Raw genomic sequence first — 22,109 nt, 5'->3', positions numbered from 1 at the left:
GCGACAAGCTGTCCATGTACCCAATGCATACTATTTCCACGCAGACTTCTGACCTGAATCTTGACCTAGTGCCCGATGAGCTCGGTCACCTTGCTCTTGAGCACCTGCACCGCCGCCTTGCCGGCCTGGACGGCACTCTCGCCGCCCTTGACGGCGTCCTGGACAAGGCGGAGGCCCAGACCGTTCCGGCCCCGGCCGAAGTAACCGGCCACCACGAGCGCGAGGAGGAAGAGCACGCGCTTGAGGCGCTGGCGGCGGACAATGGGCTCGGCGCCCTTGAAGTCCTTCCAGACCGGCCAGCGGAAGAACCACCACAGGCTGAGGACGGAGCCGGGGTAGTGGGTCTGGAGGTGTCAGCGCAGACCACTTCGTTAGCACTTACGTAGATGCGACCGGTGCGACCCGCGCGCCAGTAGTTGCTAACCCGCTGCCATGTCGTCCTCTCCAAGCGCTTCTCCATCCAGCCGTCCCACTTGAGCGCAGCCTCGAGCTTGGGCTCAATCTGCGGCAGCTGGTAGTCGCGCATGCCTTGGATGATCTTGCCAACGTACTCGGCCTGAATCTCGAGGACCGCCGTGATGGACATGTGGTTGAGGCCCATGTTGTTGCCCAGCAGGATGAAGTAGTTGGGCAGCCCGGGCATGGTCGTCTGGGTGGTGTTAGCTCTGTGCGGCATTTCAGCGTCCGACTCACGCCGAGGTACTGCTTCAGCTGCGCCTTGGATGTGTAGTTTGTCGTCTTGTCGGTCGTGCCGGCAATGTCGAGGTCGATTCCCTCCGAGTCGTAGCCGATAGCGAGGGCAACGACGTCGACGATCAGCTCCTGCCCGTCGTCGAGGACGACGGCGTTCTTGCGCAAGCTCTTCAGACGCCCCTCAATCAGCTTGACCTGGGGCTTGGTGAGCGCCGTGAGGTAGTTGTCGTGGTAGATGATGCGCTTCGAGCCCCACGGGTCGTCGGTCGCCACCTTGTCGTACAGCTCCGGCGGGACAGTCTTCTTGAGCCACTCGCGCGTCTCGCCCTCGACCTGGGCGCGCCACGACGCGCCCTCCTCCTCCATGAACCACTTCCAGCGCTGGTCAAGCATCGCGACGATGCGCCAGCGCAGTGCCCACAGCAGGAAAGGGTACCGGCGCCACGTCTCGCGGATCTCGGGGCTGAACGGGATCGAGTTGCGGTCGCGGCTGTCCTTGGCGGTGCCGCTGGTCATGTCAGCGGCGGAAGGACGCGCGCACTTACTTGGGGGCGTACCACTGCTTGGTGCGCGCAATGTTGACAATGTTGATCTCGGGATCCTCGGAGAGGGCGCCGACAATCTGGCTCCTGGGTTTGTGTCAGCGGCAAGGAAAGGACTCTTGGCAGGTGCTCACGCGCTGCAGCCATTGCCAACCACCGCAACAGTCTTGCCCTTCAACGCCTTGTTGTCGAGCTCCTCGGGCCACTCGGCAGCATGGATGAGCTTGCCCTCAAAGTCATCGGTACCGGGCAGGGCCATGCGCTGGGGGCGGGCGAGCACGCCGCACGCCGAGATGAGGATCTGGGCCGTGATGGTAAAGTCCTCCTTCTTGTCGCTGTTGTGCAGGTCAATCGTGTACTCGTGGTACTCGGGGTTCCACGCGGCCTTCTTAAACTCGGTGTTCAGCTGGATTCGACTGCTCAGGTTCTGGCTCTTGGCCAGGTTCTCCCAGTCTGCCGTCAGCAAGTCGAACGTCGGCAGCACTCACATCGCTGCAGCTCCTCGCGCGGGGGGTGCGACTGGGTCCAGTTGGGCGACTGGTGCTGCGAGTGACTGTACACAATCGCGGGGACGCTAGAGGAGTCGTTAGTCGTGGGACCAAGTTCGCATGGACGGCGGTGACTCACTCGCAGCGGCATCCACTGGGCAAAGGTTAGCTCTCGTGGGACGCGTCGGGGTCAATGTCGAGGCGACTCACGGGTAACGGTTGACATACCACGTCCCGCCGACGCCGCTGGCCTTCTCGTAGATCTGTTCGTGTCAGCTGGCGCAGGCGGCCCCACGCACCGTCCAGTTGGTGAGGCCGCGCTTGTCGAGCTCGAGGGCCATGGACAGGCCGCCGACACTGCAGTGTAAGCTGTGCACCAACACTGTCCTCCTGCAGTCTCGACTTACCCCGCGCCGATGATTGCAATGGATGGACCGTATCCCATTGTTTCGAGGTTGGGTGATTGTTGACAGCAGGAAGAGTTGCGGGGGCCTCCTTTCGCCGCTGCTGGTATTTAGTATGAACCAGCGCTGAGGGAGCGGTCCGGTTATCTGCGGCAAGGGCAGCACAGATCGGTGGTCGGCCACGGGTCCAACACCGAGCAGGACGGCCAAGGAAGCACAGGTTGACCCGCCCGCTGTGGGGCCAGCTGGGACCTGAGGTGGCTTGTGGGGCTGACTCTGGGGTAGGCGACCACGCCTGACGCGTCGCCACCACTCGTGCTGCGGTTCTGAACCTATTAATCAGGAAGCTCACGTATCCGGCGCCCATATCTACGGTATGCCGATTCCTTGGCGTGCGCTAGAGTTGCTTGCTGGTGCATGATCGACCCCCTCCGGCGACTGCTGTTGCTCCAGGAGACGGAGCCGCGTCTCCGCCCCGCCTCTTCTCACCTACCTCGGCCAGCTCCGACGCCGTGTCCTCGAGCCGAGATGATGCTGTTCGTATTGCCGGCTCGGCCGAGTGAGCCCTGGAACGTCGTTTATCGCTGCGGCGAGTTCCACCAATGCAGAGGCACGCAGAGGTAGACCGATTCATACGAAAACTAGCCACGGATGAGACGTTTCCGTTCTTTCCCCTCCTTGCATTCAATCCCATCCTCCACGCTACCAGATTGAACCCCTGTTTGCACACCCTCCCAGACGCTACAATAGGCGGAGCCTAGCCCTGCTCGGCCGTCGTTGAGGCGCATGGCCTCGTCGGGCCAAATATGCGACTCATTGGCGCATCAGAGAGTCAATGTTGCCCAGCATCACTTGCATTCTCGACGCGTACAACTTCACTACATCTTCGCTCCTGCGCCCCCGCCGACACACGATCCTAGAACAGCTTATCGAGCAGACGGCCCCACCAGGTGGTCGAGGTCGGCGGGTTCTCCCGGTAATACTCGTCGAGCTTGTCAAACTCCTCGACCCGCGAGTCAAAGTCCATGTCCTTGAGCTTGACCATCTTGGTCTTGTGCTTGATCTTCCAACCGGTGAACAGCACAGCGAAGAGCGCGATGCCAAAGTATGCGCTGAGGAACTCTTGGACATTCCAGCCTCCCTGCTCCATGTCAGCGCGCCAAACAACAGCCCACTCGCCACGACCGACCTTGACAAACACAGTCCAGCCCTGGGTGAGCATGATGAGGAGTGACAGGGTGAACGAGAAGTAGCACCAGGGCACGGTGAACCTCGTTGACCAGGGGAGGAAGTTGCTAGGGTAGCCTTGGACCTTGAGGCCGGTCCTGAAGCGGATGGCCATGAAACTGAGTGTGCAGTTGTTGATCACTAATGTCAGTTGATCATCTGTGCATTCGACTCACATGCGGCGACACTGCTGAGATTGATGAACCACCCAAACACCTTGGCCGAGTTGGTGCTGACTTGCATATAGCTGAGGCAGAGGATGCCGACGACGAGACCAAAGGCGTAGATGGGCACACCGCGCTTGGTTGTGCGGGCAAAGATTGCGGGGGCCTCACCTCGGCTTGCGAGGGAGTGGAGGACACGAGTTGCGATATACGCAAAGCCATTGGTGCACGACAAAGCCGATGTGAGGACCATGAAGTTGAAGATGTCCGGAAGGTAGCGAATCCCCACGCGCTTCATGCCGACAACGAAAGCGGATGCGTCGGCGCCAACACCGGTGGACGTTGTTTCGAGCAAGACCGGGTCGTTGTATGGGACGAGGACACCCATCGACAAGATGCCGAGACCGAAGAACACAGCCAGGCGGAGTACGACGGACTTGGTGGCACGAGGGACCGACCTGCGAGGCTGGACTGCTTCGGCGGAGCACATTGCCACCGTGTCGGGACCACCGATGGAGAATGCTGCAATCTTGAAGACTTGCCAGAATCCGAGGAAGCGACCAAGGGCGCCAGTCGAGTGGTACTCTGCCCATACGCCTGGCTTCTTCCAGTAGCGGAAGCCGATCCGGTCGTGCTTTGGGTTACCGCCGAGCATGACGATAAACGCCATGAAGATCATCATGAGGATGAGGATCACCTTGAGGCTGGCAAAGTAGAACTCGGCCTCGCCAAAGAACTTGACATGGTATACTGGGTGTCAGTGAGAGCACCGACGCGGATCATACCATTGAGGGCAATGACGATGACGAGGGCGATGGAGATCCACACTGCCGGGTTGATGTGAGGCCACCAGTATCCAAGTAGTCCCGTTGCCGCGACAATGTCCGCACAGCCGAACCTGCAAGTGCTCAGTGTGCGTAATCTGATGCAACAGCTACTCACATCGTGGCTGCGTAGAACTGGTTCCAGCCAATGGCAAAGGACACCGCCGGGTCGAGGTACATGCTCGCCCAGTTGATGTACCCTCCGCGAACAGGCAGGAATGCCGCCATCTCGCCGACGCCAAGGCATAGGTCTGGTATAGTCAGTTTATCGGCATGCCGATCGTCACCCACCCCAGATGACGGCAGAGTAGAGAGCATACGCGACAAACGCGCCGATGGGACCCGCGTAGATGAGACTGCGCGAGGAGCCGATGAATAGGCCAGTGCCAACAGCGGCGCCAATGGCGATAAGTTGGAGATGACGAGCTTTGAGACCTCGTACGGTGCCAGTGCTGTCGTCGGAGTCGCGGAAGAAACGGTCCGGGTCGATGGGGACATCCTTGAGAGAGGGCGCGGCGGCCTCAACATCCACTTTAGTTTCGATCCTCTTGGGGTCCTTGTCAGTCATGTTGTCGTGTGGGGGGAAGAAGCCGAGTCCGGGGTAGGGCCCCAAACCTATTTATCTCCCTCGTGTCTCTCTGCCTACCCATGGTCGAGGTATGTGTATCGGTGTGGCCAAGTTGAGCAGACCGAGGTATCGTGCCGGTTATCGTGTGGGCTCGGCTTCCATTGGCGACTCGGAGGCCAGATCGGACCAAAAACCGGAGTGATACTGTGGCTTGGGGCGGCTCACTTCCTCGGTCCGGGGCACCTCCGTGTCAGCTGACCTCCATTCGGAGTGGACCCCGGTGAGTACTTAGAGGACTGCTACATGGCGGAGCACAGATTTCCCCCGCGTTTTACTCCGCATTGTGACTGTACCCATGTCTCCGTTCACGGCGTGCACGGCTTGCCGGCTGCTCAAGGTGGGTATCTGAACCTCCTCGGCACGCCTGACATCCGCCCAGTCGAAATGCCACCGAGACGACGGCGGCAACGAGACCTGTAACCGCTGCGCCGCCCTTGGTATCGAGTGCGAGGTCGTGCCCCGGAGAGTAGGTCGGACTCCCCGTCTGAGATAGCGCTCACATCTCAGTTTGGACGGAGGCTAGGATCCAAGAAGTGCGTCGTGGTGCTGGCACTGCTGACATCGTCAGCCGCTCCAACGCGGCAATCTCCCCCACATCTTCAAGGGGTGGGGGGACCCGTGTGGCGACCGTGCACCTTAGTGAGACGCCGAGACCGGCGCCAGACCTGTCAACGACGTCTCCTGCCAATTCTGAGGGTGCCGAGTCGACCGTGGCCCGGGTTGGCGGCTCGACGGCGGCATCGGCATCTGCGTCGTTCAACATGCTGAGCGTGCTCGCCCGCGTCGCCAACGAGCAGCAGCCGCCCTCGGTCCCCCACCTCGAGCCGCCCATCACGCGGCATGCCAACCTCGACCGCTCCACATTCCTCGACGAGTTCAGGAGTGTCGCTCGTACCCTCGATCCGGACCCATTTCGCGGCCTGGGCGTGCTCGAGGACGGACTCGAGCACCTCTTCAAGCCAATCGAGTCATACCCATCTCAGCCTTGCGACGAGGTGGTGTATGGAAGCATCGACTCCCCGAGACTCGACAATGTGCCAGAGTATGATGCCATTTCAATTGGGCTCGTGACTGAAGCCGACGCCAAGGACCTGCTCGAGGTCTACTGGACACGGATCCACGTCGTCATCGGTGTCCTGGACTTTGACATCCACAGCCTGGCCTACATGCGCTCACAGTCTGCGACACTGACGACGGTCGTGATGCTAGTGTCTGCCCAGTGCCTCCCAGTGTCTGACCATGCCAACTCGCTCGTTACGAGGCTCGAAGCGCACCTCGAGCACCTCCTCGCGCAAGTCGACAAATTGTGCCTTCAGTCCATCGAGATATCCCAAGCGCTATCGATGTTCGTGGGGTGGCTAAGCGGGCGCAAGCTCAACCGCGCATGGCCGCTTGCTGCACGAGCTATCGCCATTGCCATAGAGCTGCGGCTCGACGTCTCCCCGCCTCCCGCATGGGCGCTGGCACCCTCCTCACTCCACAATGCTGGCCCTGATCGCCTGGCACGCAATGTCGAGCGGACCTGGCTGCACCTCAAGGAGTGGGACCGCGCATCCGCCTACATCCGTGGCCGCAATTCCCTCATCCGAGAAGACGCGTGGTGCGAGCCGACGTGCCTCGTCGAGTGGTGCTCCAGCCCCCTCGTTGGAGGAACGGACGCGATGCTGGCCGCCTGCCTTGACCTCATGGGGGTCCTCAGCCGGATCCAGATGGCAACCACCTCTAGCGCGTTCTCGAGCCCCACCTTCAACTTTGAAGGCTATCTCACAGCTGTGGACGATGAGCTTGATGTTTGGCGGACAAGGTGGTTTCCTATCATGAGCGAGGCGAATCGACAACGGGCGTTGTATGACATGTGGGCGTTCCGGTTCATCCTCCTTATGGCGTCGTTCGAGAATGGCCTCGCGCATGGGTGGACCTCGACCAACCTGCTTGCGAGCCGGGACGCGTGCCACTTCTGCGCTCTCGAGCTGATGAAGATCGCTCTGCCAGTCATTGCAGGCACTGATCCGGTCCTGAACATCACAAGCCTTTACAGTTACAGGTGGGTCGTAATGAATATGTCTTTGCTGACACAACAGGCTGTATCGCTTGGGTTACACTGCCATCTGCACCCTGCGCATTATCAAGATGGCACCTCAGTCCGGAAATGAGGATGTGTTCCTCATGGGGGTCATCGCGGCGCTTGCCGACAAGCTTCTGCACGTCAAGCTGCACGCCAACGTGGCGAGCATCACAAAGGTGATGGGGGGTCGTCTGCTCAGCGTTGTCAAGCGGCTCGCAGCCACCCGACTTGGAGGAAATAGTGGCACCTGTGCGGACGACGCGTCGTTTGGACCCGCAGATGTCATGGGTGACATGGGAGTCGAGAGCTCGGCCGACCCTCTCGCATCCCTCCCGGCCTTTGGCAGCGACATCTTCTCCTTCCTAAATCCCACGGAATTTGGCCTGTGGGACAACTTGGCCTACGCTGCCGAGCCAACTTCCAACCCCATAGTTTGGACTTCTACATCATAGAGTGATGAGTGTTGTACTGTACACGACGCACAGTTGTATGAACGGAGATTGCCTGGCTTCGCCGCGTGCCTCCTTCATCCATCTGCCCCTTCTGGCATCCCCAACATTGTGTACGACGCGACCCTGCGGTTACAGAGAGTGATCCGAGAGCGAACAGGACTACATCGGTCCTGTCGGCTAAACCAGTGCACCTCGAGGGCAGCATGCCGGAGCCCAACTACCGCTGTGGGGCCTCCACTCGGCGGCCAGATCGGAGTGCCAAGTCGGGTCACCAGGTCATCGACGGTCCTTTCAGTGTCAGCAATCTGTCGCCCACTTCCGGGCCTCCATTGCTCGCCCTGCCCCATATAAGCACGGCGTGAGATAGTGAGCTGCTCCCCAGAATCATCTGACATGCCAGCCTTTCCCCAGCCCTTCACCTCGACCGTCTCGCACTGGCAAGAGACTGTAGGTGTCACCAATGGAACTAGCTGACTGGAGAACCGCGGCCCCACATCTCTCTGGAGTCACGGACGCGAAGCCAGCCTGCCCACAGAAGTGGTAGACTATGTGATCATCGGAGCTGGCGCGACAGGTGCCGCCCTCGGGTACCAACTCTCCCGCGCCGGCGCCGGAGGGGTGGGTAAATCCATTGTCCTCCTCGACGCCAAGGACGCAGCCTCCTGCGCCTGTAAGTCCCCCGGTCAGAAGGTGTCTGATAGACAGCTGGGCGCAACGGCGGCCATGTTGCCCCCCGGGCATGGGCCATATTCCCTATCCTCATGGCACCTCTGGAGAAGGGCGGTGGTGGCCTCAACGCCGAGCAGGTCCTCGACATCATCTTCTTCGAGCAGGATACCTGGATCTGGTCGAGCGCATTGTCAAAAACGAGGGACTCGAGGTCGACTTTTGGCGTGGACACCGATGCAAGGTGGTCAACACTCTCGAGAGCGCGGCCGACAACTTGCGCAACTTCCAGCTGTTGCAGAAACTGATCGCCAACAGCCCCAAGTACAAGCACCGTAAACTCGATTGGACAGTCATCATGGACCCTGCCGAGGCTAAGCGGGTGTCCCGTATCAACGACGCCGTCGCGTGTAACCTTGTACCCAGCGGCAGCTGGCACCCACACAGGGGTGTGACGGCCCTACTTCGCCTCGCACTCGAGTCAAAGGCCGCCAACGTCCAGTTCTTCTCCTGGGCTCCAGCCTCCGGAATCACCAACCTTGCGAACGGGCTCGTGTCCGTCGACTGTGGACCCCGAGGCATCGTCACTGCGCGCCAAGTCATCGTAGCGACGAACGCGTACACGCGGCACCTACTCCCCGAGACGCAGGATTTGCTGGTCCCAAGGCTAGCACAGGCGTGCCGAGTCGTCCCGACCGCCTCGTACTCGGGACCGGAGTCGCTTTCCACCACCTACACTGTCCGTGAGGGCCCGTACCTAATCCAAACACCGAATTCGGGCCTCATCTTTGGACCTTACCCGATCATCGACGAGACGGAGCACGTCTTCAACGTCGAAGACGATAGCATCATCACACCAGGGGTAGGTGCCTGGCTGGACAGCTGGTGCCGCGACCACTTTGTGAACTGGGGCAAGGAGAGCGCCGGAGAGGGGCTCGTCCACCACTGGTCTGGTGGGTGACTTCTCGCAGCTGCCGCTGACACTGCAGGCGTCATCTGCCATTCTGCCGACCTGCGTCCCTTTGTAGGCGCGGTGCCTGGAAGGCCCGGTGTCTTCATTTCAGCTGGTTACTCCGGGCACGGCATGGCCCAGCTCGTCAACATCACGCGCGGACTGGTCAACCAGCTCCGAACCGGACAGTGGGACGACGCTATTCCACGTTCTTTCGCTTTGACTGAGCACAGGATGGAGCGGGCCAGAGCTGAGGCTGTCCACCCGCTCGACTATGAGAAGCGCGGTGTCACACTCAAGTACTTTGACGGCACGGTTTCCGAAGAAGTGGCGAATTTGTAGACCGCTTCATCTCAGGTGACCGTCAAGTAGAGTCTGAAGAAGCAAGAAGAATGGATGGGGATCTGTGTTCATGCAGCCTCTCCTGGCAGGGTAGAACTGTAGTCGCGAACCATTGCTTTTGAAGCCAGAGCGTTGTGATGCACGCGCACTGTCTGCCCCAAGACGTGTCAAGACTGACAAGGGTCCATCATCAAACGCCGGCGCGCGTCGCCGCCACCGCAGTCGTTTCTCCGCTCAGCCCTAACACGGATGCAATGCTAGAGACCGTGTCGGTGTCCGACATCAGCTGACCCGACCTGTGATGCTCAGCCAGTCGGTGTCATACATATATGTGTCCCACCGCCCCGCGGCTCGGCGCCGACGACCGACTTCCGATAGGTCCTCCTCCGCCACCCTCCCTGGCACCCTGGTCTGACGCAGCACTCATAGCCGAAACGTGCGTGCCCAGTCACCGCCTGTCTCTATGATTAGATGCAGTCGGCGCCGCTGACCATGAAGCGATAGAAGCGATAACAGTGGCCTCCCTCCCCATGTGCCGTAGCCCCTCCGGGTTGCCGTGCGCAACGCTTGGCACGACGCCACTGACACCGATGTAGCCTCCGGTGCTATTCCAGGCGCGACAAGGGCGACATGTTTCCAACGTGACACTTGCTACTCCACTCATTCGACAACATCGCGACGCGTCGCTGACTTCTGGCGTCATTCCCATCGCGTCGGACGAGTCTAACGCACGTTCTCGACCGGTATCGCGGCATCGGCAAACTTGGAACCAACGCCCGGCCGGCGCCAACCAGGCATCCTTCCACAGCTGACGCAGCGATTCCAGATAACTTCAGTGTTCTAACAGGTGCCTTGGAGAACACCGCAGCGCCACCCGGGTCCATGCTTCCTCATGGAGCTGAGAGGATTGGCTGCGACGCGTCGCGCCTCGGCGGGAATGGTTGTCGGACGCGTCGTTGGGCGGAGGAGGCGTCTGCATGCGCGATTATGCCCCTGCCCAACTACTGCTCTGTCGTTGGACGAGGGGAGACTGGCTTCCGACAATGTGGGCACAGGATGAAGACTGCGACAACTACTTAAAGAAATGCCCTCGGGCCCTCTTTCATGGTCAGCCAACCCTCACACTCGTTTAACCCAAAATAATAATGGTGGCCCATCTCGTGGCCCTCGCCACGCTCCTTCCTCTCCTCGCTTCGGCGGCGCCGTCCGTCAAGCGCACGGTGGACACCATGTACCCGTACAAGGGCCCTGCTGTCCCCGTGGGCGACCCGGTCAACCCGACCGCCATCGACAACGGCAAGGGCTTCCCCCGTCTGTACGAGCACCCTGCCGTCGAGCCTGCTGCTGGCTCCGAGCCAAGCAACAACATCAATGTCATCTCGTCGGCCTACTTCCCCGGCGGTATCAACATCCACTTTCAGACGCCCTTTGGCATTGGCTCGAACCCGCAGGTCAAGTGGGGTTCTACCCCCAGGAAGCTGTCCAACACCGCCTCGGGTTACACCCACACGTACGACCGCACCCCGCCCTGCTCCATGATGCCAGTCACGCAGTGCTCGCAGTTCTTCCACGAGGTCCAGATCAAGGGGCTCCAGCCGGGCCAGACCTACTTCTACCAGATCCCTGGTGGCAACGGCACCACCCCCTCCGAGGTCCTCTCGTTCACCACGGCTCTGGCTGCTGGTGATGAAACCGAGTTCACTGTCGCCGTTATTGCCGACATGGGTTACACCAACGCCAAGGGCACCCACCTTCAGATGCTCGACGCCATCTCAAGTGACACGACGTTCGTGTGGCACGGAGGTGACATCTGTAAGTCTGCCCGACTATGGCAGTTGCTGACGCGGAAGCGTACGCCGACCAGTGGTACCACGGTGTCAACCCCTGCAACGTCTACACCAACGTCTGCACCAACGGCAGCTCGTCGACTCTCAACACCCCTGATGGCAAGCCCGACAACCCAGACTACCTCGTTCCTCTCCCTGAGGGTGAGAGCCCGAACGATGGTGGTCCCCTCGGCGGTGACATCTCCGCTATTTACGAGGTCAACTGGGACCTGTGGCAGCAGTGGATGAACGACATCACCAAGAAGGTCCCTTACATGGTCATGCCTGGAAACCACGAGGCCGCGTGCGCCGAGGGTGACACTGTCGCCCACCAGCTCCAGGCCTACCTCATTGACGGCAAGCCCATCGGTACCACCGAGGACTCGGACCACCTCAACTACTACACCTGCCCCGAGACGCAGCGCAACTTTACCGCCTTCCAGAACCGTTTCTCCATGCCCGGTGACGTTTCGGGTGGCGTTGGCAACATGTGGTACTCGTTTGACTACGGTCTTGCCCATTTCATCTCGTTTGACGGCGAGACCGACTACTACCAGTCGCCTTCGGCCCCTTTCATCTCCGAGCTCCACGGCAACGAGACCCACCCTCTCGACACTGAGACCGGCATCACCAATGCTGGTCCGTTCGGTTTTATTGCCAACAACACGTGGCAGGACAACACTGCCTACGAGCAGTACCAGTGGCTCAAGAAGGACCTTGCCTCCATCGACCGCACCAAGACCCCTTGGATCATCGCCCAGTCTCACCGCCCGATGTGGTCGTCGACCAGCGGTGGATACCAGTCTCACATGCGCAACGCTTTCCAGGACCTCTTCCTCCAGTACGGCGTCGACATCTACATCTCTGGCCACATCCACTACTACGAGCGTCTCTTCCCCCTCACTGCCCAGGGTGCCATTGACTCTCCCTCGGTTATCAACAACAACACGTACAAGACCAACCCCGGTGTCTCGATGACCCACCTCATCAACGGCGGCGCGGGTAACACCGAGTCCCACGCTACTCTTCCTCAGAGCTCCTACCTCCCCATCACCAACGTCCTCGACCAGATCAACTACGGTTTCGGCAAGCTCTCCATCATCAACGCCACGTATGCCTCGTGGGAGTATGTCCACGGCACCGACGGCAAGATTGGCGACTATGTCAACTGGGTCAAGGACCCTATTGCCACTCCTCCTGGCAACACCACCACGCCAGGCAACTCGACTCTTCCCGGCAACACCACCCTTCCCGGTAACTCGACCTCGGGTGGTAACACGACTGTTCCTGGCAACTCGACCAGCCCGCTCAACGGCACCACCCCCGGCAACTCGACTGCCCCTGGTGGCAGTGGCAACAACACTAGCCCCATCGGCGGCGGTAACGGTGGAAACGGTGGCAACGGTGGCAACGGTGGCAACGGTGGCAACGGTGGCAACGGTGGCAACGGCGGTAACGGCAGCACTGGTGGCAACGGCGGCCAGGGCGGTAACGGCGGTGCCGGCGGCAACGGCTCCACTGGCGGCAACGGCTCCACTGGCGGCAACGGCGGCAGCGGTGGCCAGGGTGGAAACGGCGGCAACGGCAACTCTGGCGGCAACGGGGGTAACGGCGGCCAGGGAGGCAACGGTGGCAACGGCTCGGGCAACACTGGCGGCAACACTGGCGGCAACACCGGTGGCAACACTGGTGGCGACACTGGTGGCAACGGCGGTGCTGGTGGAAACGGCGGCAACGGCGGCTCGGGCAACAACGGCTCTGGCTCCAACGGGTCTGGCTCCAACGGCGGTGGCTCCAACGGCGGTGGCTCCAACGGCGGTGGCTCCAACGGCGGTGGCTCCAACGGCTCGGGCAGCAGCAACAATGGCGGGTCTGGCGGCAATGGAGGTAACGGTGGCTCTGGCAACAACGGAGGCAACGGTGGCCAGGGTGGCCAGGGTGGCTCCGGCGGCAACGGAGGTGCTGGTGGCTCCGGCGGCAATGGGGGCAGTGGGGGCAACGGCGGCACCGGCAGCTCCTCCGGGGGCGGTAACGGCGGCGGCTCGAGCAGCTGCAACCTCAACAACTAGCGGTGGTGATGCCTCTTAATACTTCTTCATACTTCGCGTTTGCTCATTCTTTGAACTGTGGACACTCATCTTTGGTATCTATCTCCCCCTCCCTCCGTATGTTTATGCCACGACGTTGGCTCAGTCCAACTTGCACACCCGTCGCCGAGCTGTCGCCATGGCGTGCTGTTGCTGTTTGCTGCTTGGTGCGTGCCTCGCAGGGGTTTGGGTTGAGGATGCCGTTATTCCAGGCGACCCGCTGACCTTGGGCCCAGCTCAATCTGGCACTGACGCTGACCGGCTCTCCTTCAGTTTCACCGGCTGCTGCCTGCTGTTGCTGCTGCTCGACAGCGCCGGAGCACCCACTCGTGCCCAGCGGCGTGCCTTGCGCAGCGAGCGACCAGGACAAAAGACAAAGCCCCACATGTGACGAACGAGTAAGCAGGCAGCTCCAACTCATTCTTTGTCTTGCTTAGACAACATCCATCTCGACTTTGTGCGCAGCAATGGCGCCCGCAGCAGCCACGCTCAAGCTGCCGCCGGCGCTACCCCCTATAAACCCTTTCGGCGATGACGGCCAAGACAGCGATATCGCAGCAGCCTTGGCACTCATTCGAACCGGCTCCAACATGAGCCTGCCGGATATAAATGGGCACAGCATCCAAGTCCTCCCCAAGGATGCTCCCAAGGACTTTGCAGCATTGCTCTCGTCGCCACCGAGGCCAGCGATGACATTGAGGCAGCAACCGCCATCACCCAAGCTTCCCAGCGGAGTCGAAACCGAGGTGACCGACTATGTCACTGCCAAGCACTTCGATTCGGCCTATAACGACGACGGCGGCGTGCTGACCAAGCCTGGCGGCAAAGGCAAGGGCAAGGCGCTGATCGACACTCCCATCGACGACACGCCCGACGAGTACGAGCCCGTCGAGTATGCAAGGCTACCCGACGACGACAGCGACGAGGAGGAGCTCCATGACCGGCTGCCCGCCCACAGCCCTACGTCGCCTGTGCTCTTGACACCTGCTTCGCCGAGCGTCAACGGGTCGTCAGGCGGGGCCTTCATCCAGCCGCGCCAGCAGCAGTTGCACGTCAAGACGACCTCGGCGACGCTGTCCGACCTCGCGACCATGTTCCCCGAAACGCCAGTGACTGCCATCGAGGATGTTCTGCGCCGCGTCGGCGAGTCGCACCGCGAGGAAGCGGTCGACGCCTTGATCAAGCTCGAGCGGGAGCGCCAAGGATCGAGCTCGACTGCCAAGTCGCCCTTTGATGACCCCGACAAGTCGAACGCCGCCTCCTCGTCGAGTCGTGCCAACGCTCGGCAGCCGGCGTCACCCACATCGCCGACGCCCTCGAGCCCATCGTCCCCGTCCTCGCCCCGGGTGAGGTTCCACGAGTCGACCCAGCCCACGTCCCCGGGCGGGATCACGGCGGCGAGCTACAACAGTGCGGCAAAGGGCATCCGCATCCTCGCCGGCAAGTTTCCCGACATGGACCGCGCCGCGCTGGCAACCGTCCTGGCGAGTTACGATAACAACGTCGAGGAGGCTGAGAAGGCCATCAGGGAGGAGAAGATGGTCGACGCCACGCGCCCGCGGATCAGCGAGGACGGTGCGAGCCAAAACGCTGCCGTCTACCTCGCCATGAACCCTCCTGGCCCGCAGGAGGATGGTCTCGCCGTGCTCTCGAGCTTCTTCCCCAACATCAAGGTGTCGTGGCTTGAAGGCGTCCTCGACTCGACCTACGGCAATGTGCCTGCCGCCGCTCAGCTGGTGAGCGTGTACGAGGAGGAGCGACTGCGCGGCAGCCTGCCTCGTCACGGCCAGAACGGGAAGAACGTCTCCGCGTACCTCGCCAACCGGGAGAAGAAGGACAAGAAGGAGGGGTCAAAGTGGAAGCTGTGGAAGAAGGACGACAAGGCCGCAAAGCGGGCGTCTGTACCGCCGCCGTTCACGAGTCGCAATGATAGCGACAAGGGCAAGTACGCGCCGTTGGGCGGAGCTCCCTCGCCGTCCCAGGCATCGCCACCGCAGGCCCCACCCATCCCCCCCAACCCCGAGGTCCGCGCCCAGGCCATCGAAAACCTCTCGGCCATGTTCCCCGACGCGAGTTCGGACTCGATCGGCGTCGTCCTGGACAGCGTCAACGGGCGCGTCGACCAGGCGCTCGAGATCCTCCTGCGTAACCAGACCGAGGAGGAGCAGAGGCAGGGGAGTGGGTCGGCGCAGACGCCGCCCCGGCAGCGCAGGGAGCACGCCGAGGTGTGATGAATGGTGCGGGAAGCTCGCCACCCTTATCATGCCAGACTGATAGCTTATCTTTATACATTCCATAGTAACGATGCCGGTGAGGCCGGAACTCATCGTGATGCATGCAACAGCATATGGTTCGAGCGTGTATCTGTTCGACAATGTCTCATCGCGCGTCATGTCCATCCCCACCATCTCGCTGCATGACTTTGAGGCGCGGCGCCAAGTGATCTTGGCCGAGCTCATGTCGGCCGCGACCGACGTCGGCTTCTTCACCCTGTCCAACCACGGCATATCGCAGCAAGACATCGCAGCTGCGTTCGAGCTGTCCCGCGCATTCTTTGCACTCGACGACGAGGTCAAGGCCAAAACTGCACTCAATGGCAAGAATGCCGGCTGGGAGAAGAATACGCAGGTGCGACCGAGCACCGGCACCGCCGACCAGAAGGAGAGCATGCAGCTCCAGTTTGCGCGCATGGAAGGGCTATGGCCTGCCGATGAGGATGTCGACGGGTTCCAGGCGCGCGCGACCAAGTTCATGCACCAGGTTCAGGAGTGAGTCTGGGGGTAATGGTAGGACTGACGCCAGGCTGTCTGTTCGGGTCATGGAGTGCTTTGCCGAGGGTCTGGGTCTGTCCCTCGACACGTTCACTGTCGGCACAGTTGACACGGAGGGTGCGGGCGACCCGCAGAACGTCCTCCGCCTTCTGCACTACCACAGTGTCGAGGGCAAGTCCTTTGGTCCCAACTTCTGGCGTGCAGGTGCCCATGCCGACTTTGACATCCTAACAATGGTGCGTCATCCCCCGAGTCTCGCTGACGTCCAGCTGTTCCAACGCGACGGGGAAGGAGGGCTCGAAGTATGCCCCGGCCGCGTAGTGGTCGACGACTACGGGATGGGTGCGGCATGGCTGCCCGTCGAGGCGCGGTCCGACCGCATCGTGTGCAACATCGGCGACCAGCTCATGCGCTGGTCCGACGATCGACTCAAGAGCACGTATCATCGTGTGCGGCTGCCGGTGGGAGATGAGCCGCGCGGGGACAGGTACAGCATCGCGTTCTTCAACCAGGCGCGTGGGGGCGTGATCATCCAAGGCCCTGGGAAGAAGTACCCTGCTATTGTGGGTGCCTGGGGATGGGGCCGGCTGACACCCCAGACTGGCGCCCAGTTCATCGCCGACGCGCTCGCCCGGAACCGCATGCAGTCTGCTGCTGTTGCTGAGAGGGCTCGCCTGGTCGACGCTGAGCAGGTGGCTACCGAGGTTCACTTTGTCCCTGCCCACTTGAAGGCCGCTGCGTGAGTTGGACGCAGGTGTCCCGCTTCACAAGATGCATTCCGAGCCATTCCAACTGCCTGCGACAAGTCTCTCTTCCTACTGTTTCGTATCAACAACCTTGGTAATGGGCACTGGCCTAGGCCGTGAATCCACCGTCCTGCACAACAATCTTCTTGCGGCCCGCGGCGACATCCTTGGAAGCGCGCACCGGGTTCGGCTGCTCATAGATCCAGTCAAGCTCCTCGAGCGTGCGTCCGCACGACTCAACAGCAAAGAAGTACCACATGATGGCCTCGAACACGTCCCAGCCGACGAACACGTAGATGTACTTGTAGCCGAGGTTGTGGAGGCCGATGGGGCCGGCGAAGAGGTTGATGAAGCCAATGCCCGAGACCATGAAGCCGGACAGAGCGAGGCCCTTTGCGCGCATTGTCGTAGTCAGTGACTCGACCGGCACCACACCCTGGAGAGGCGTGTAGGTGAAGGAGAAGATGCAGTTGAACAGGAAGTACGCGGCGAGGGCGCCCTGGCCGACCGCCTTGGAAATGTTGGCACTGTCCTTCTTAGTCTGGTTGTCGAGCACGGCCGAGAGACCAGAGTTGATGCCGAGGAACACGGCACACAGGAGCGTGCCGAGCGGGAGGATGAACCGACGTGGCATACGGTCGGTGAGCGTCGCAGCAGTGAGGGCACATGTCGCCGAAATGGCCTGGTTCAGGACATTGTAACCCAGCTGCTGGGGCACAGACTTGACGCCAATGTTGGAGAAGATGACCGTGTTGAAGTAGCCCAGGCCGTTGCCTGAGAACTGGCCAAAGATGGAGATCATGAGGACTGGGGTGTCAGTGAGAGCGAGTGGCAGCGTGACTCACCCTGCGACATACGCCAACGGCCGCCGCGGCTGAGGAACAGGGGGCGGTAGTCCCACCAGCGCTTGTCGATGCCGTCCAAGTCGATGCTCGCCTTCATTTCCTTGATCTCAAAGTTGACGAGCGCAGAGTCGGGGTTGCCGTTGCCGTGGTACTTGATCAAGAACTCGCGTGCCTCCTCCTCGCGGCCCTGTGCCATGAGGAAGCGCGGCGACTCGGGGATAAACGGCGCCAAAATGATGACGAGGAGCGCGAGCGCGGCCTGCAGGATGACGGGGATGCGCCACGACATGTTCGAGTCGATGTAGTTTGTGCCGAAGCAGATGAGCGAGGCGGGGATACTGCCTCCAAACCAGCCGCAATTGTACTTAGGGGGTTAGAGCGGGAAGGCGGAGGCGAGCACGACACTTACGATACCGGTCGCACGGCCACGCCACTGGGGAGGGGCGATTTCTCATCGTCAGTGGATCACCCCGCGCTCCACCTACCCATGCTGTAGGCAGGAGCAGCCACCACACACATGGCAATTCCTGCACCGAGGATAAACCTGCCAACGATGAACTGGGCGTTAGCTGGGCCATTGACTGAGACTTACTTGGGCAATGTGCTTGGACGGCGCCATGACGACCATGCCCAAAATGACAGTCGCCGCACCAGCAGCCATGCACACACGGCGTCCGTAGCGGTCGGAAACCACAGCCCCCACAGGGGCGAAGAGCATCGAGCCGACGGTGTACATGGAGAAGATCACGCTGATGATCGGGCCAGTGGTGCCGACACCAAAGGTCTTCTGGAAGTGCGGCATGGCCTCGATGGCGGTCATGAGCGAGCCGTCGTAGCCGTTCGCAAAGGCACAGCAGCATGCACAGAAGATTGCGACTGGGCGTCAGCTCAAGGGGTACCACCACCTGCCTCACCGTATAGTTGGATGCTCGACTTGCTCCAACGCGGGATGTCGGACGTCTCCATGATGTGACGAATGTCATGCTGGTGGTGAGCGGCGGCGCCACCACTCGGCAGCCTACCTCGTTGTCATGGTGCGAGACGTCGACCTTGAAGTCGGCGAGCTTCTCGTCGGTGGGGGTGTAAGAGTCGGGAGGGCTGCCCATTGTCGCCAGTTGGTGGTGATCTGATCCTCCCTCCTCCGAGGCAGCAGGGCCTATTTATGTCAGTGTCGCAGCATCGCGGCGCAGTCCTCCATGTCGCGCATCGGCACGGGCGATGAGGTGCACCGTGGGGTATCGGGGTCTCATCGGGGTCCCATTGCCGGTGGATATGCGGTGAACGCAACAACAATGTCACCGAACACGAACAATTGACATGCCGGTGTCTGTTGATGGATCTTGCTTCGAGGTTCCCCGACTGGCCAATGGGGATGTTTACTCGGCCACCGGCCGGCACGTCAGTTCGGCAACCTCACCAAGCCTTTGTCCCCTCGGCCCCCACTAATCGTCCCGGCCCATTCCATCCATTCCATCCACGCTTGCACTTGTTTGGTTTGCTTTGGCCATTGGCATAGTCTGTCCACTTAACTTTGCTCCATTCACCTCTCGCGCTCAAACCCTCTCGCACCGGTGCCCCTCACACTAATATGCCACCGGTAGGACGGTTATCATCGGCTTCATTGGAAGACAGTGCTAGCGGCGACGGCGCTCGGGGCCGCGCCAAGCTTGCGTGAGTCGGCGCCGCGGATTGAGCTGAGCAAGCCACCAGCTGCAAGGAGTGCCGGGCCATCAAGGTGAGCGACGAGGCGTCGACACGGGCCGGTGGGCGACCGGGGCTCTACTGGGCCGACCAGCTGCTTACAGACTAGGTCCGATGTGTGCGCCCTCCTGGGAGCGAGACTCTGCCGTGCACGCGATGTAGTGAGTTCCGGCGCAGCAACGCCGCCGCCGCCCTCAGTCTAACGTCCAGGTCGATGCGGGCTTGATTGCCATGACCCGCCGGTGATCAAGCGCAAAGGTCGTCCGCCCAACGCGCTGTGAGTGTACATGTGAATCGTCCCGCTGACTGGCCAGGAGAGCAGTCGCGGCCCGCGCGCCCGTCGTCACTACCCAGCTGTCGGCTACCCAGCCACGGCAATCGGACGCTCGAAGCGAGCCGCTCCATCGTCCGCAGCCACCCATGGCCTCCATGGGCCCCGCAGCGATCACGGTGCCCCCGGAGCGTAGCGGGCCCTCGGCCCAGGTAGCAGGACCGTCGAGCGCTGGCTCGCGCGGCTTCCCGTCGTCCGAGTCGCCGGCGACGACGGTATCCCCTGCCGTTCCCGGCGCGTCGCCGTCCGTGTCACGAAGCCGCACGCGCATCCTCCGGATGTCAGAGTACTTGGACCCCAACGACCGCGAGCAGGCACCGCCTGTGGCTTCGCTGTGGGCCAACGCGCCGGGCCGGCCGCAGCGAGAGGCCCCCCGCCGCATGGTGGAAGAGGAGTTGAACGAGGGGAGCGACAGGGATGACCCTGGTGCGTGCCCAACACTTGTACCGAGCTGATGCCAGTGTCCCTCCGCGCTCTCAGTGAGGTCGAGGCGAATTATCTTGTGCAGCAGTGAGTAGGAAGGCTGGGATTCAGCTGACGTGAGATTCCATGATCGCCTGAACCCCTTGATCGCCATTCTTGATCCACAGCGTAAGGCTCCTCCTACGCGTCACGACGCTCACGCCACAGTGCACACACTCAACTTTCTGCGCACAACGTCCACCGTGCTGCTGTCAGCCGTTGTGGCTACCGCGTCCAAGTTCTTCCGCAGTGACCTGCACCCCGTTTTGATATCTCATGCGCGGACGTTGCTCGACCGGGCCATCCAGACTGGGGCCTTTGATGCTGGTGTCATCCAAGCATTGCTCATCCACACGTACTTCAAGGAGCCTGAAGACACGAGTGGGTGGTTTAAGGTTGGGATGGCGCTTCGCATTGCGTACAGCATGTTCTGGCATATCCCCAGGACAGAGCCATTGCCAGAGAACGACGACGAGGCAAGGGACCTACTGGTGGGTGCAGGCATTGATGACCTTGGCTGATCACCAGAATGCGGAACGAACGTGGCTGGCCATGTTCTCGTTCGACAGGGGACAGTCACACCTGCATGGGCTGCCAACGACCATCAAGCTGAACCAGTTTCGAGATGTGAGCCGACGGTCCAGCTCATTCTGACACTACATTCAGCCCGAGATCTGGGCCCGCGAACACCTGCACCTCGGTCATACAGTAGACATGCACATTGCATGTAGCATTCAGTGGGTCGAGTGCTTCTGGCGGCCTGCTGACCTGCCAGATTCTGCCAGCTCGACGACCACTGGGTCGAGCTGTGCGAGATGAAGAATGCCAACCCCGAGTACCTTGAGCACGCGACCGAGACCCTCGCGCGGCAACTGGACGCGTTCGAAAACAAGTGGTTCAACAAGAACGGTACGTGTGTTGACTTGTGCATGGCTGACCCTCCAGCCCTCCCTCCGGGCTTCAACTATGAGCACGAGCTCGCCGTGCTCTGGTCGGTGCTCGACTTCAAGTTCATGCTCAAGCGATACCGTTACGACCGGGCTCCTCACGACCTTCTCCGCCTCGACGACTGCCTGCATGTGTCCTCAAACATCATCGACGTGATTGACCAGCTGGCCAACAACGGCATGCTCGAGATCATGCAGGACTCGGCCATCGTCAAGTCGTCGGCGCTGGTGGTGTTCTGTCGCAAGGTGAGTTGGACCTCAATGACGACGGCTGACTCTCATCCCAGGTGTTTGCCGTCGCGACCCACTCGCAGCAGTCGTACATCCTCACCATACTCCACCGCATGCTGGTATCACATGCCAAAGTCACGAGCGCGGACGGCAAGTCTGCGCTCGACTACGTCTCGCGATTCATTCGGCGTGTGCTCAGCGTGCTTGGCACAGAGGGGCAGGCGACCGACCAGATCCCCGAGCTGCCCGTGACCCAGGCGATTGCCGACGCGTCGTTAGGCGCCGATATTCAGTTTTTCGAATCGCTCGGCCTGGTGAGTACGTGCCCCGCGGCTGAGCTGACCGACCCCCAGAGCGAGCTCATTGGAATGTGGAATCAGGTGGGAGACGACTTTGCCAGCCAGAGGTGAGCCACAATACCCGCCGGCGCGGCTGACCCCAGATCCCCGATGCCGATTGGAGACGTTTTCCCGACTCGTGACATGTTTGGATAGGGCCCCGGGCGACGGGTGTGCGTGGATGTGTACATGTACTCGTTGTAGTTCTGATGATCTTAATGATTCGTGCCGAAAGCGGCTGGTATGTCGGCCTTGCTTCGGGTTCGCCTCCTCGTTTGGGGGAGGACGGGGGAGGTGGTATCGAGACTCGCTCGGCTCGACGAGGTACCAACACGGGGCCCGCGATGCGTTCCACGGGGTCACCGGCTCGATGCTAT

General features: G+C 61.2%; 8 protein-coding genes across 8 annotated transcripts; 5 read left to right on the top strand and 3 right to left on the bottom strand.

Moving 5' to 3' along the window:
* Nucleotides 1–9: 9 nt before the first annotated feature.
* SCO3172_2 (Baeyer-Villiger monooxygenase) lies at nt 10–2,218 on the bottom strand. The gene is made up of 10 exons (XM_062768304.1): nt 2,131–2,218; nt 2,023–2,080; nt 1,934–1,986; nt 1,863–1,877; nt 1,724–1,809; nt 1,370–1,688; nt 1,239–1,322; nt 694–1,201; nt 383–649; nt 10–344 (listed from the first exon to the last, which is right to left on the bottom strand). The coding sequence occupies exons 1-10, from the start codon at nt 2,166–2,168 to the stop codon at nt 66–68; spliced, it is 1,707 nt and encodes a 568-aa protein (XP_062624288.1). The 5' UTR covers nt 2,169–2,218; the 3' UTR covers nt 10–65.
* Nucleotides 2,219–2,963: 745 nt separating this feature from the next.
* On the bottom strand, nt 2,964–4,910 carry PUT4_1 (Proline-specific permease; the record flags this gene model as incomplete). Its single annotated transcript, XM_062768303.1, has 6 exons — nt 2,964–3,268; nt 3,317–3,495; nt 3,531–4,268; nt 4,304–4,416; nt 4,461–4,593; nt 4,634–4,910. 6 exons carry the CDS (start codon nt 4,908–4,910, stop codon nt 3,044–3,046), a joined length of 1,665 nt encoding a protein of 554 aa, XP_062624287.1. The 3' UTR covers nt 2,964–3,043.
* Nucleotides 4,911–4,990: 80 nt separating this feature from the next.
* priB_20 (Protein priB) lies at nt 4,991–7,487 on the top strand (the record flags this gene model as incomplete). Its single annotated transcript, XM_062768302.1, has 6 exons — nt 4,991–4,999; nt 5,350–5,436; nt 5,478–5,503; nt 5,539–5,576; nt 5,634–7,014; nt 7,052–7,487. The coding sequence occupies 6 exons, from the start codon at nt 4,991–4,993 to the stop codon at nt 7,485–7,487; spliced, it is 1,977 nt and encodes a 658-aa protein (XP_062624286.1).
* A 393-nt stretch (nt 7,488–7,880) lies between these two features.
* LOC62_02G001803 (uncharacterized protein) lies at nt 7,881–9,557 on the top strand (the record flags this gene model as incomplete). The annotated part of the gene is made up of 5 exons (XM_062768301.1): nt 7,881–7,934; nt 7,968–8,157; nt 8,193–8,397; nt 8,472–9,106; nt 9,143–9,557. The coding sequence occupies 5 exons, from the start codon at nt 7,881–7,883 to the stop codon at nt 9,445–9,447; spliced, it is 1,389 nt and encodes a 462-aa protein (XP_062624285.1). The 3' UTR covers nt 9,448–9,557.
* An 896-nt stretch (nt 9,558–10,453) lies between these two features.
* On the top strand, nt 10,454–13,342 carry aphA_2 (Acid phosphatase; the record flags this gene model as incomplete). Its single annotated transcript, XM_062768300.1, has 2 exons — nt 10,454–11,259; nt 11,298–13,342. Exons 1-2 carry the CDS (start codon nt 10,593–10,595, stop codon nt 13,340–13,342), a joined length of 2,712 nt encoding a protein of 903 aa, XP_062624284.1. The 5' UTR covers nt 10,454–10,592.
* A 608-nt stretch (nt 13,343–13,950) lies between these two features.
* On the top strand, nt 13,951–17,347 carry SPCC1494.01_2 (UPF0676 protein; the record flags this gene model as incomplete). The annotated part of the gene is made up of 5 exons (XM_062768299.1): nt 13,951–15,538; nt 15,705–16,128; nt 16,163–16,367; nt 16,401–16,694; nt 16,731–17,347. 5 exons carry the CDS (start codon nt 13,951–13,953, stop codon nt 16,872–16,874), a joined length of 2,655 nt encoding a protein of 884 aa, XP_062624283.1. The 3' UTR covers nt 16,875–17,347.
* LAC12_19 (Lactose permease) lies at nt 16,987–18,828 on the bottom strand (the record flags this gene model as incomplete). The annotated part of the gene is made up of 7 exons (XM_062768298.1): nt 16,987–17,684; nt 17,723–18,086; nt 18,132–18,172; nt 18,208–18,280; nt 18,315–18,598; nt 18,637–18,706; nt 18,745–18,828. The coding sequence occupies 7 exons, from the start codon at nt 18,826–18,828 to the stop codon at nt 16,987–16,989; spliced, it is 1,614 nt and encodes a 537-aa protein (XP_062624282.1).
* A 413-nt stretch (nt 18,829–19,241) lies between these two features.
* Nucleotides 19,242–21,941, top strand: priB_19 (Protein priB). The gene is made up of 15 exons (XM_062768297.1): nt 19,242–19,393; nt 19,433–19,457; nt 19,533–19,584; nt 19,634–19,700; nt 19,738–20,180; nt 20,216–20,264; nt 20,299–20,345; nt 20,385–20,707; nt 20,745–20,843; nt 20,883–20,953; nt 20,992–21,125; nt 21,162–21,409; nt 21,451–21,708; nt 21,748–21,800; nt 21,837–21,941. Exons 1-15 carry the CDS (start codon nt 19,311–19,313, stop codon nt 21,886–21,888), a joined length of 2,004 nt encoding a protein of 667 aa, XP_062624281.1. The 5' UTR covers nt 19,242–19,310; the 3' UTR covers nt 21,889–21,941.
* Nucleotides 21,942–22,109: the final 168 nt, after the last annotated feature.

The sequence above is a fragment of the Vanrija pseudolonga genome, chromosome 2 (genome assembly GCF_020906515.1).
Source record: "Vanrija pseudolonga chromosome 2, complete sequence".
NCBI lineage: Eukaryota > Fungi > Basidiomycota > Tremellomycetes > Trichosporonales > Trichosporonaceae > Vanrija > Vanrija pseudolonga.
Note: the sequence above shows the minus strand (reverse complement) of the source record. Positions and strands in the feature narration are given on the sequence as shown.

Bases quoted from the DNA above. Each gene is read 5' to 3' on its own strand.
- SCO3172_2 (XM_062768304.1), bottom strand. From the start codon at position 2,168: ATGGGATACGGTCCATCCATTGCAATCATCGGCGCGGG. The intron at 2,081-2,130 runs GTAAGTCGAGAC...CTTACACTGCAG, and splicing joins ATTGCAATCATCGGCGCGGG to TGTCGGCGGCCTGTCCATGG. The intron at 345-382 runs GTAAGTGCTAAC...TGACACCTCCAG, and splicing joins GTCGCACCGGTCGCATCTAC to ACCCACTACCCCGGCTCCGT.
- priB_19 (XM_062768297.1), top strand. From the start codon at position 19,311: ATGCCACCGGTAGGACGGTTATCATCGGCTTCATTGGAAGACAGTGCT. The intron at 19,458-19,532 runs GTGAGCGACGAG...CTTACAGACTAG, and splicing joins AGGAGTGCCGGGCCATCAAG to GTCCGATGTGTGCGCCCTCC. The intron at 19,701-19,737 runs GTGAGTGTACAT...CTGACTGGCCAG, and splicing joins GGTCGTCCGCCCAACGCGCT to GAGAGCAGTCGCGGCCCGCG.